Source organism: Lissotriton helveticus, chromosome 5_1, assembly GCF_964261635.1.
Source record: "Lissotriton helveticus chromosome 5_1, aLisHel1.1, whole genome shotgun sequence".
Classification (NCBI taxonomy): domain Eukaryota; kingdom Metazoa; phylum Chordata; class Amphibia; order Caudata; family Salamandridae; genus Lissotriton; species Lissotriton helveticus.
The window spans coordinates 1,373,695,018-1,373,707,442 of record NC_136065.1 but is presented as its reverse complement, the minus strand read 5'-3'; the positions used below and the strand labels follow the sequence as shown (position 1 = coordinate 1,373,707,442).

The 12,425-nt window shown below is 45.2% G+C and overlaps 1 protein-coding gene across 2 annotated transcripts in view; it reads right to left on the bottom strand.

Annotated features, from left to right (window-relative positions):
- The window catches only part of PPARD (peroxisome proliferator activated receptor delta), a 165,881-nt gene that overhangs the window by 17,432 nt on the left and 136,024 nt on the right, over positions 1-12,425 (bottom strand). The window contains exons 4-6 of one of the 2 annotated variants that reach the window (XM_078644310.1): positions 5,570-5,708; positions 4,966-5,168; positions 3,845-4,298 (exon numbers count right to left, since the gene is read on the bottom strand). In XM_078644310.1, coding sequence (XP_078500436.1) covers positions 3,845-4,298; positions 4,966-5,168; positions 5,570-5,708 — 796 coding nt within the window. The remainder of the gene's footprint in view (positions 1-3,844; positions 4,299-4,965; positions 5,169-5,569; positions 5,709-12,425) is intronic. The other variant, XM_078644311.1, reaches the window with a different exon arrangement.

Sequence of the window (12,425 nt, the reverse complement as noted above, 5' to 3'; positions counted from 1 at the left end):
GGGTGACACCACAAATGTTGGGAGCACATGTCCACAATCACAAGATTGAGATCAAGGATCTCGGAAATGTAGATATCTAGAACAACTACTGGCAGGTAAAATTGGTTGAGCATGAGGGTATTTGATCCCTCAGGAATACTCATAGGAAGCAGTTAAGGAATATATTACATTGATGTCTGAGGAAGAGCCAGTGTATCAAAGATAATTACAGGGATGTTGAAGTTTTAGGCAAAAAAGTGGGGACGCAGACCTCGCAGGAGAAATTGTAGGTAAAAGATGAACCAAGGGAATCACTGCACATGCTGGTGAATAAATTCCACAGTACTCTGTATCAGAAGCCTCAGGAAGTGTTCTCCACTTCAGTTGGTGCACCGATCCAGCTGAAAGGTGCTGGGACCCGCATGACATCTGACACCATCCGAGGCTTTGATGTTGATGCACTTTGCGGGAGAATGTGGTCCTCGACATTGATCAATGTCTTGATGGTGAGTTGTGTTTTGATGTACACCATCTCAATGGAATACCTACTCTTGGTGGTGAGAATGTTGCGATCTTACCAGAATTTGACATCATCTGCCTCACTGTAAAGCAAGAGTAGCACCCTCAGAACAACTCTTTTTAGATCTCCCCCTCAGGAAGTCTCTCAACACAGTAGGAGGAGCTGTGGTAGAGGGGTCTCTTTCTCCTGCTCTTCTTCCTCAGATCCCCTTGAATTGGATTTTTGCTGCCGATGCTGTTCCTCCAGAAGGCTATGAAATGTTATCTTCTGCCAGTCCTGCAAGGTCCTAGACATTATGTGGCTATGGGTAAAGTATTCAACGGCATGTTCATGTGGATTCAATCCTACTGCATGAAGAGCATTTCATAATAACCTATGGCACTTTGTGAACACTACGTAATTCTAATCTGGAATTTGAGAAAAACACGTCTGGTTTCAAAAGAGGTTATGTCAACCACATAAAAAAAAGTTGGAAACATTTACAAGTGGGGGAAAAAAGCCAAAAAGGCAGATCTTAGTGTTCCAGGATTTAGTTTCTAGGAGCTGGAAAAAAGCACTGACCTAATTGCCACTTTTAGGGCAGGATGAAATACACAGAGTGAAATTCCTTAAACAAGCAGCATTCGTTTTTCGCCTTGTGTTCTGCAGCCCAAATGTCCACATTGCCCGTCTTTTCTATCTTAAAAAGGTGAAAGACGTTCTTGGTCACTATTCTTATGATAATTACTTTTTAAAATGCAACTGTCACTTTAAATAAAAGAAAATAGAAGAAATTTGGCAAATACAGCCTTTGATCAGGCTGCACATGCCCCTATTTGATTTTAAAGCTGGATTTTCTTCTGAAAAGCTTGGTGAGTATGTAATTTATTAAAGCGGCAAGGCTATTGAGTGCTTATGAATATTAAATAAAATCCCCAGAAGGAGAAGTATTTATTGCCCATTTAGGGATCACACTTGACATTCTGGTGCCTCAGTCATGTTGCGAATGAGGCAGGATATTAGTTATTACCTGGCAAGGAGACCAAATGGCAGTGCCTTATAGGGATGGCATTGGTGTCCCACCATAATCCATACTAATATTATAAAGAGGGAGCCCAAACCTTTGAGGCGGGTAATCTCAGCAACCACAGCACCAATCACAACACCCAATACAGCGTTGGAAAGGGCAGTTGCAGCAGAAGGAAAGACAGAGGATTTTTTTTTGCAGAGTTTTATATAGCGCGAACTTGACCCAAACTGAATCAGGTATCAGAGCGCCTTACATAGCACCAGTCACATTACATGAGGACACACATTCATTTTTGTTAGGCACGGGGATCACAGGAAGTTTGGCGTCGTTACCAAGACTCGAACCCAGATCCCCAGGTCCGAGGTCGACTCCTCTATACATTTAAAAGGTAAAAGAACCGTGCCAGCAAAGTAGTCCCTTGTGGGCGTGTCTGCGTTGTGCTGTGGGCGTGGGCTGGGGGTGTGACAAACGCTGGGGGCGTGACAAATGCTGGGGGCTTGTGTCCACCCTTCATGCCATGTGAGGCGTACATACAAGCGCCAATTACGTTGCTGCGCCAGCATCAAGGGGCAAGCTGGGGGCGTGACACACTGGGGGCGTGAGAAAAGCTGGGGGTGTGTGTCCGGCCTTCATGCCATGTGAACCCAATTGCGCCGCATCAAGGGGCACGCTGGGGGCGTGAGAAACGCTGGGGGCGTGTGCTACGTTCAGCCCTTCATGCCATGTGGGTCGTACATTAATCAGAAGATCGTCTGCTGTGGCCGTGTGCTGGGGGCGTGACAAACGCGTTCACCTGGAGGCCTGGTAAGTAACGTTACTGCAGCCTCTCCTGCGCGCTGTTACTGAACTCTCTCATTCAACGAAATTACACGCGCCTGCTACCATCAACCAGGGCTCTAGCCGGGCTCAGGCGGCGGATCAGTACACTAATTACACGCGCCTGCTAGCATCAGCCAGGGCTGAAGCTGGGCCTCGAGCGGGGGAACACGCGCCTGCTAACATCAAACAGGCCTGCATCTGGGCCTCAAGCGGGGGAACACGCATATGAGCGTGTCTGCAGGGACAATTACTGCAGCCTCTCCTACTCGCTGTCACTCAACTCTCTCATTCAACGACATTACACGCGCCTGCTAACATCAACCAGGGCTGTTGCCGGGCTCAGGCGGCGGATCACTACACCAATTACACAGGCCTGCTAACATCAACCAGGGCTGCAGCTGGGCCTGCTCCGTCCCTATTCTAATGAAACAAAAAATGTTGTCTACCGCGAGATTTTAAAATAAAGTGCCCATGCCAAATACACACGTAACACACTTTCTATTTCATACCCGGACAACGTCGGGACGGGCTGCTAGTAGGTTTTAGAAAGCTACCAGAGTGGGACCAAACGTTTGCATCTTGGATTTCAGGAGGGCAGTAAACTGTAGAGATCCAAAATGGGGTGCAGTCATTTGTAGTGTATCTTATAAGGAAGTAGTGGGGGTAGAATCCCTGTTACCTCTCAGTGGCAGACATAACTATTGAGAATGGGAGAGGGAGTATAAAGTAGAGAAAAAATGCTGATATTACAAGTCTGAAGTCTCACCTTTCTACCTTTTTGCCGGAATGCAGCTAAAACTACAGAGGGATTTTACATGGGTATCCATTGAAAGGTAATGTTCACCATAAGTCCAGGAGGCAGAAACCATGCCTCATTTCTGAAGAACCATTTAAGCTAAATGTGCATACAAGCAGCCTAAAAGAAACTTGCTTGCATAATCAGTTGTTATTCTGAAAAAGTGTCTTCGGAGTTGGCTCTCCTGGACATATGTCAACCTCCACCCCCCTGCACCTCCAAAAGAGAGGCTCGGCTGCTAAAATGGCTAAAAAAGCTATAGATGCTCTTATAACCTACATTTACAGAGACTTCGGACTCAATGTTACTTGACACTTCAGAGACACTCATAGAAGGATTGCTTCTACAATACCGTGTTTGACCATCAATTGGTCATATTTACCAAATTTGGTTTAATGTTACCACAATTACCTTGTCTAAACAAAAATGTAACTCACAATATAAGAGTAGCCTACATAACACACACAACACTCTGAACCTGCATTTTAGTGCACACACTTTTCTTAGCTCAGTACTCTAACCTTTATCAAAGCCCACAAAGTGTACTAGCCATCAGTCCATTTTCATCCATGGTATACAGCCCTGCCCTCTTGACCGGTCAAGAACAGACTACCCTCTCCCAAAACTTAAACCCACAGAGCATGGATACCATCTCAGACCACACAGTGAATTGTCCCTATTTTTCAAAATGCTTTCCCATTATGGACTGACCAACCATTACCTCCGCACAAAATGATGGCTGCTACAAAGAGTGCTAGATCGCTGTCATCTAACTCCAAGGCATTGAACTTCACAGCAAATTCAAACTTGGGCTCCATGATCTCATTGAAGGGTTTGCGTAAACTGCGCAGAAATTCCCGAGTCACAAAGCCATTGCCACCAGCAACCAGCAGACCGTCCTTGTTCATGATGGAGGCCAGCATAGCGAAGATGGCCTCATGTACACCATACTTGAGCAAAGTGACCTGGTCATTCAGGTAGAGGTCAAGAAAGTTAGGGACGCTCTTTGCAAATTCAGTCAGCTCCCGCACCGTCTCCACAGAAGTGCACTGACAGCGATAAAAGACATGGGCTCCCATCTCCTTGTGTAGCGGGATTCCATTCACCATCTGCTTCCAAACCAGGCCTTTCTCTGCCTGCCAGAGGGTGTCTATGTCATGGATCACAAAGGGCTGCTGACAAGACGGGAGATGGGCCATCAATGGCATTGGTGAGAGTAAGCCAGCCAAAATCGAACAAAGATAGTAGGGAGAAAGAAAAAAAGGGAATGGTCAATTTAGCATCTTTTCCAGTGATTCAACAACAAACCAGCAAACTGAGAATATATAAAAAGCTGCTCACTGCAGAACAAAGTATAGGCCAAAAGTATACTTTAACTAACAATCACACAAAAAGTTTACTCTACTATGGAGCAAACAAAAGCATTGGGAAAAGACAGCTAACTGATCCACAAATAGAGGAACATGGAGGAGACACATACGCAGTCTGAGGCACCAGAAAAAGGAAACAGAAATCTGCCTGTCACTACCAGCCATTGTATTTGCGAAAAACCAGTCACAAGTTCCCCATGCTTGAAAAAACACCAGAGACAAGCGTCATCTACTCCTAAAATGATTACTACTACAGAGTTCTAGGGGATTTGCTTTATATAAATTTGTTAAAAATAGAACATTCATAGGTTCGAAAAAACATCCAATAAAATTATTAAAACCAACAATCATCCACCATGCACTCTAGTAAAATCTGCATACTAAATATTAACCTTTACATGTCAACACCAGAACCTGGTCTGATGGCTAACATGGACTCTGCATCACCTAAACAACACAGACGTCTACTCACAGTAGGGTTGTTGCTTTTCCCAGTCAGAATTCCCCGAGCTTTCTTTTTGGTCATATTGAAGTTCTTCAGGTAGGCGTTGTAGATGTGCTGAGAGAAAGACTTCACGTCAGCCAATTCCATGTTCTCCCCACTTATGTCACTTGCACCCATCCCTGCGACCAGCTTCCTTTTCTCTGCCTCCGGCATGCGTCCGAAGCGAATGGCTGGGGAAGAAAAAGAGAAATCAACCTTCGAGAAGGTCATCAGCTCACAGTTGAGCGGCAGAGTTACCATGGTATAGGGTCATTTTGTGACATCTTCGGTTAAAAATTATGCCAAAGGTGGGGACCTGATATTCTGATCACTCTCATACAGGACATCTGTAGGACATCCTCAAAGATTGCCCCTCAATCCCCCCAGGAACTCAACTTCATAAATGACCTATTGCTGTGCTAAAGTCATAGAACCATTTTTTGTGAATCTTTACAAGTGTTACTCTTTTGCAACATCCCTATCTTTTGATTTACACGCCTAGATCCTCATATTTTTATAGCAACCACATTTTCAAGAGATTTTATTGCTACCTACTATCCAGGACAGATCTCAGCTAATGTGCAGGTCTTACCATTGTGTGACATGCCCAAGGCAAGGCATTTCTGAAAGCGGCAGTACTGACACTTGTTGCGGTTCTTTTTCTGAATCTTACAGTTTCTCTCACACTTCTCGTACTCTAGCTTCATTCGCATGGTCCGGCGGAAGAAACCCTTCATAACCAAGAGAGCAAAGGGGTAAATTAGTAAGTTTCAAGGTAGGATATTCTTACAACAAACATACACAATACATATCCTACCCATAACACAAAGGAAAAAGAGCACCGACACTCCAAAGAGATCTCATCCACTTAAGACAAAGAGAAGACCCCCATCCACCTCCAAACAAGACAATAATAAGGCAGACCTCTCCTGTCCATGGCAGGATTATGGGCCAAGCAAATTTTATAGAAGCTGGACATTTCAACCTGTAACACAAAGAGTATACTTCCAGAATATAGAGAAACACTACTCTCCTGACATAGAATTATAGATTCTGAAAAACATTTTTGACAATGCCTCTTGGAGGAAAGTGGGGTGCATACAAGTTTGCTTGTCCTCTCAAATTTCTTCTGAAAATGCCGCTAGCGGCCTCTATAGGAATGTTCTACTCATACAGGTGTTACCTTATGACCTGTACACCTGGGAATAAGGAGTGGGAAAAAAAACATTCCCCTTCTTAAAGATTTGAACATAAATGCATGATATCCACAGTAAGAAGAAATGGTCATATAAATGGGTTGCAGTTTCCACTAATAAATGTCCATTTGTACAAACTATTTATTGCTTCTTATGTTAACAGCTTCATGATGCTAACCTTACCAACTGGCAGAATGGGTGCAAATCAAACTTTTAAGACCCTCTAAACCAGTGATACTCAATGCCACCAACATTAAAAGATGTTAAATAAACAGACAAGCACTTATTTAATGGTTATTTCCAGTAAGAGAAAGGAAGTAACTAGGGAGTCCTGGGCCGCTTAACTTTAGAAGCATCTTCAGTTTTAAAGATTTTTTGCAGCAATTATGTTAAAATATGATAGTCTCTATAAATTCAAAGAAGTGTTTACCATTAACAAAGGATCGTTTCAAACATATGTTTAGAAACATTCATGCTTTGCCCCCACCCTGACAATAATGCCGAGGAAAGTCAGTTGTTATGTGCACCCTCCCCGTTGCCTGGGTTGCTATTCATGACCAACACTAGAATGTATTAAATCAAACACAGGAGAAGGTTTTGTGCAGTACACATCCTAAAGTCATGTATTTTGAGGTCCTCTTATATGTGATAATGAAGAAAAAGGAGGTAAAGTGAAACAAAACAATTGCCTCCGATCACACACTTTGGTCGAGTGGGGAAGCCAGAATGGATCCCAGGTTTTCTTGGTGCACACTATGCAATGCACTTCAGCTACAGTTGTACATGCTTCACTTGTCTTACCCACCTTACACCATCCCTCTCCTAACTGCCACTCTGGCTGGCATCAGCGAGGCCCTCAATTATGCCACAGACCAAACTTTTTGGCCCCTGGGAAAATATTTGCAAGTACCAATGCTCTAAACAGTGGTTAACTTGCAAAATGTATAAACATTTAATATGTTAGGATAAAACATGCCTACCAGCACTGCAAAACGCCAATGCTCACTTCCATCACTGGTGCGGACAAAGGCATGCAGTACACATGGTAATGAAGCAGACAGGATGAGGTATTAGACAAGGAGGTGTTCTTTAGGAGTCAGAGGAAGAAGTGGTGCAGTAGTTGGCTAATGAGTGGAAATGGCTGTTGGAGATTATGAAAGGGGTCAGAAAGCCAGGTGGAAGCGGTGGATGGGAAGAAAACCAAATTGGAATAATAAGATGCAAGGAAGAAGTGAATAATCTAAAGCCATACATGTACAAGAGGCTACAACTGGAAGGCGCAGAAGTGGATGAGTCGGCAGTAGACTGAGCAAGCAATGGGCAAGAAAAAACCAAGTGACAGGCAAAAGCTGGAAAATGAGGGGCAGGAGTTGCCCAAGAAGTCATGTGAGGCGCAGGTGGTACTGGAAGTAGCAGGTTAAGGGCAAGTGTGGCAACAGCCACTGAATGGGAAAGATATTTGGCAATATATGTTGGAGGGCAGAAGACCAGCAACCGCTAGTGGGAGTAGATAGAAAACTTCTGATTAATGAAGAAGATGAGGTCAATTACTGCCGAAAAGATCAGTGTTTGGCCAAAGCTATTGATGGGGCAGGTGAACAGGAGCGGGCACTGGAAAAGCAAAACATATGCTCCCATGGAGGGAGAAAATCCACCCACCACCTGCAAACCTGCAGAGGGAAGCAGGACTATTCTGGATTTGCATGTGAAAAGTTGCGATGGGTGTACAGCACTAGAGTGCATGGAAAAGCTTGCAGGACGCAAAGTTTCAATATCAGTACCCCGGCCAGCTCCTAGGTCTAGGGATGCAGCGCCTGCCCAAAGTGAAAGTGCTGCAGCTGGGTTAAGTCAGCCAACAGGCGCCCATTGGGCACCAGATTCTGGGATCGACAGCATGATAGACTCAGGGCAGTTATATACTGCTGGCGGGCAGGTTTGGAGGTCTGGCCAGGTGGCCTATGCAATCCATCAGAGATCCTGCAGTGACGTGGGCTAATGGATACTTGTAACCGCAAATTCCTCACTTGGTGAATATCCTTAAGTGCCAGACTGGATCCGGAAACTCAACAAGCACTGCTTCTGCGTGCTGGTAGGTGGTGCAGTGCAGCTCCGCACACCCCAGAAGTGACCAACTGAGCTAGTTAGTTTCTTTCTTTCGTTGCCTTCTCTAGTTCTGCAGATCTAATCTTTTTTCTTCATCTTTTGAAGAGATTATTTTTTCTTGATGCTTTTTTCTAACTAAATCTAGAAGTGTACAAGAGAACAGGACACCTCCTAAAACTACAGGGTTTAAACCTTGTATGGACTGTTGCAAACAGAGGTCTACAACAGATCCCCACAAAAGGTACCTCTGATGTTTGGGTTAGGCGCACAACTCAAAGACCTGCAAGGACCATGCCCAAAGGACCATCCAAGAAGCCCCACGTGGAGCAAAGCTCCACACATGTCCACTCCCAGTCAAAATCAAGAAGTGCAGACTCGCTTCCAAAGTCATTCCTGCAACAGATCTTCAACACCATTGAAGTCTTCAGGTAAACCCAAGATAAAAAAACATAAGTCCAAGCAGATCTCTGCCACTTCTGATCTCCAGAGAAGGCACAAAAGCATCACCATGCCACTCGGTCTCCCTCTTGTTTCAGGGAGGCACATATTCCAAACCAAGTCCTGATACACCTGACTTTCTGTCCATCAGCAACATTGCAGCAGGCCATACTGCACATCTTCAGCACGTTTACGGGTCATTGTGGCCACCTTAAGCCCCAAGGATCACAAGAAGCTTCCAGATGGGTTGCTGCCAGCGATCCAGCCTCTGAACCATCAGTGCCCCCGAGACCTGCTTTGGATTCTGCACTGGTGTCTGTGCCGACCAAGTCTCCCCACTATGGAAGTAACACTAATGTTCTTATGGAGGTCCTTCAGCCTGGCCAGGCACTGACCGAACCTCTTCTGCCCTTCAAAGAGGCCCTCACTGATGTGATATAGGACATTGTGGCTAAACCATGTTCTGGCCCTCTGGTCAGTCACCAAGTAGCAAGACACCAGCTTGAGGTGACACTGATTTTTTAACCCAGCATCCAACCTCCAAGAGTTTAGTGGTGCAGGAGACCACCAGCAGAGGGACTAAACGCCTTTACCACCACCACTACTACTACTCCTCCTCCTCCTCCTCCTCCTCCTCCCTACTCCGGACAGTCTCCAAATGTATGGAGATGTCTGAGAAAAGAATGTTGTTGTCAGCCTGCCTTTCCTTGAAGTCGATCAACAACAGGTGCTGCCTGAGACTTTACACCATGCACTCTGGGACATGGTTGATAAGATCTTCCCAGCGGTCCCAGAAGACTTACGGGCTTCATTGTACCAAACCATTCAGGATGACTGTAATGCAGCCAAGTTTGTCATCTGATCATGTCTGGACACCACTGATTGTTTAGGATGGGCAACTGGTACAAGTGAGGTGCTTAAGCGCCAAGTGTTGATGACCACAGGCTTTGCCGGGGACGTCCAAGCATCCTCAATGAACCTGGCTTTTGATGGACCCCCTAACCCAGTTTGTCCAGGTCATCAGGGATAGTGCACTTCTCAGCATCTGCCCCTCAGGCAACAACAGCTAAACCTCTTTCGTGTACCTTTACTGGCCCACACCCATCCTGAAAAAGGCAGAATCAGTCACTTCCTCCAGAGGTGGCAGAGCGTCAGGTCTGATACACTAGTCCTTCAAATCGTATAACAGGGCTACATCTGCCATTCCTTTTTGACTCGCCACACCTTTCACCTACTTTAGTGACTTTCAGAGGACCAAATGTTTTGCTATAGGACGTTCAGGATATTTTGGCCCAAGGAGCCATAGAGAGGATGCAGACCTCAGAAGTAGGGACTAGATGTTTTCCCACTGTTTTCTTGTGCCAAATACGGAAGATGGCGTTCGTCCTACTTTGGATCTCCACCATCTAAACGCCTTCTTACAAAAAGACAAATTCAAGATACTCACGCTGACCCAAGTACTGTCTGTTCTGGATCCAGGGACCCGGAGGGTGACACTGAACCTGCAGGAGGCTTAGATTCATATGTCTGTCCTGCAGGATCACAGGTGCTCTCTGCAGTTCATGGTAAGGAAGGAGCATTCTCAGTTTGCTGTTCTCCGCTTTAGCCTCACTAGAGCCCGTTAGTTGTTCACAAACGTGATGGCATTGGTTGCAGCACATCTTCAGAGATGAGATATTCTAATCTTCCCCTATCTCAATGGCTGGCTGTTGAAGTCAGGCTTGGCACAGTCAGTCTTAGAACACCAACAGATGACCGCGAACCTTTCAAGATCATGGGGGTTCAGTATCACCTTGCAAAGTCATACCTGCCTCCTTCACAGAGTCTCCTGTTCATCAAAGCTATCTCAAATAAGGTGCATGTCTAGGCTTTCCTCCAGAGCAGAGTCCAGGACATTCGGGCTATGATTTGAAGTCTCAGTGGGCCCCAGCACCAGGGAAACCTCTTGGATTCCATCCAGGTTTTAAGAAAGAGTGCACAAATCTGCAGTAGTGGCTGCTCGACCGCAATCGGGCCAGATGCAGAACTCCCTATTCCATTTCCCTAATAGTACACTGGTGGGATAGTTAAATGCTTTAGTGAGGGGGCAAACACTACCAGAATCTACTTGCGAATCACGAATGGTAGCTACACTCTGAGGTGTCACAAGGCATCTTCCAACAATAGGGAGAACCCAGGCTCAAGAACCATCAAGAACGGACAGTGTCAACACTTTTGTGCGCTGGAGTTCCCAAGAAGGCTCTCTCACAGTAACGCATTCTGTTCGAGTGGAGCACAGGGCTCCTGTATGGCTTCTCGCCTCTGCTACTTTTGTCTCAAGTTCTGAGGAAGATCAGGTGCCTCTGGGTCCAAGTCATCTTAGTGGGTCTGGTTTGGGCCAGAAGAGGGTAGTATCTGGAACTTCTGGGCATAGGATTCTATTCTCCGATCAGACTGCCACTTCAAGAGGACTGGTTGCAACTAAATTTCAGTTTCATGCACCCGGGCCTTTGCAATTTGCATCTCCATGCATGGAGAAAGCTGTGGCAGTTGACTTGCTTTGATCTTCCTTCCCAAGTAGCTGATGTGAACTTAGCAGTCAGATGCCTTTCCACGAAATGATCGTACCACAGTGGGGTGGGTTTGTGCGGAACCCACCAGACAGACTCTGTTGCAGACAAAAGTGTCAGATGTCTTGTTGTTTGTTGCATCTTTGGCCCAGTACTGACTTGCAATAGGTGCTGTTGGAGGTTACTTGTCAGCCTTTTTACGTTTGCCGGCCCATCACCTGTTGTGATGGGATTTCTTACAGGTTTACAGCATGTTTTCACTGAAACCAATTGTGATGCTACAGTGGGAATAAAATTTGGTTATACTTTCCTAACGTGTACCCTTTTTGAGCCAATGCAGTTTTCCATTACACCTCTCGACCTTGAAAACGGTCTCTTGTCCCGATAACATCAGCCAATCCTGTGAGTGAGCTACAGACACTCGCTACAGCCACCTCATATCACCTTTTAAACAGACAAACTTGTGTTGAGAACCCGAGCTGCGTTCCTGCTGAAGTTAATGACAAGGTATGACCCTTCTGATATTCTTTGCTATGCCTCTCCCTTCAAAGGAGGAGAGAGACTTCATCGACTGGATCCCAAAAGAGCACCAAGTTTCTTCATTGATTGTACTGTAGACTACTGGGTGGACAATCAGCTCTTGGTGGGATTTTGAGAAGCAAAGAAAAACAAGGCAGTGCAGAAGAATTAGTTACTTACCTGTAATCCTAGTTCTCTTCCAGGGGTCTCCTCATCAAAGTCATAAGCATTAGAATATTCCGGCCCATGCGTGGGACCCCGGAAACACTATATTATATGTGCCCCACATATATATACTCATATATATACTCATATACTTATATATATATATATATATATATATATACAAGCAATTGCAGTCAAAAACACAATAGAGCTGGATTATGCTGTAAAGAATTTCCACCATACATGAAACAAATGCATTAGAAACATGAAAAACAACATCAAAGATTGTTTTGAAACGGTTTTAATGCTGAAAAAGCAGTAGAAATTCTTATATCCTGAAAGCATAGAAAGCTCCCAGGCTACATTGCAAACACACAGCCTAAAAGGACTGAAAAGCTAACCTGTAGCTGCATGCTACAAAAAACTGACACCGTGCCTTTAAGGCACTCATGACCCCCAGTATCCCATCATGCCTCAG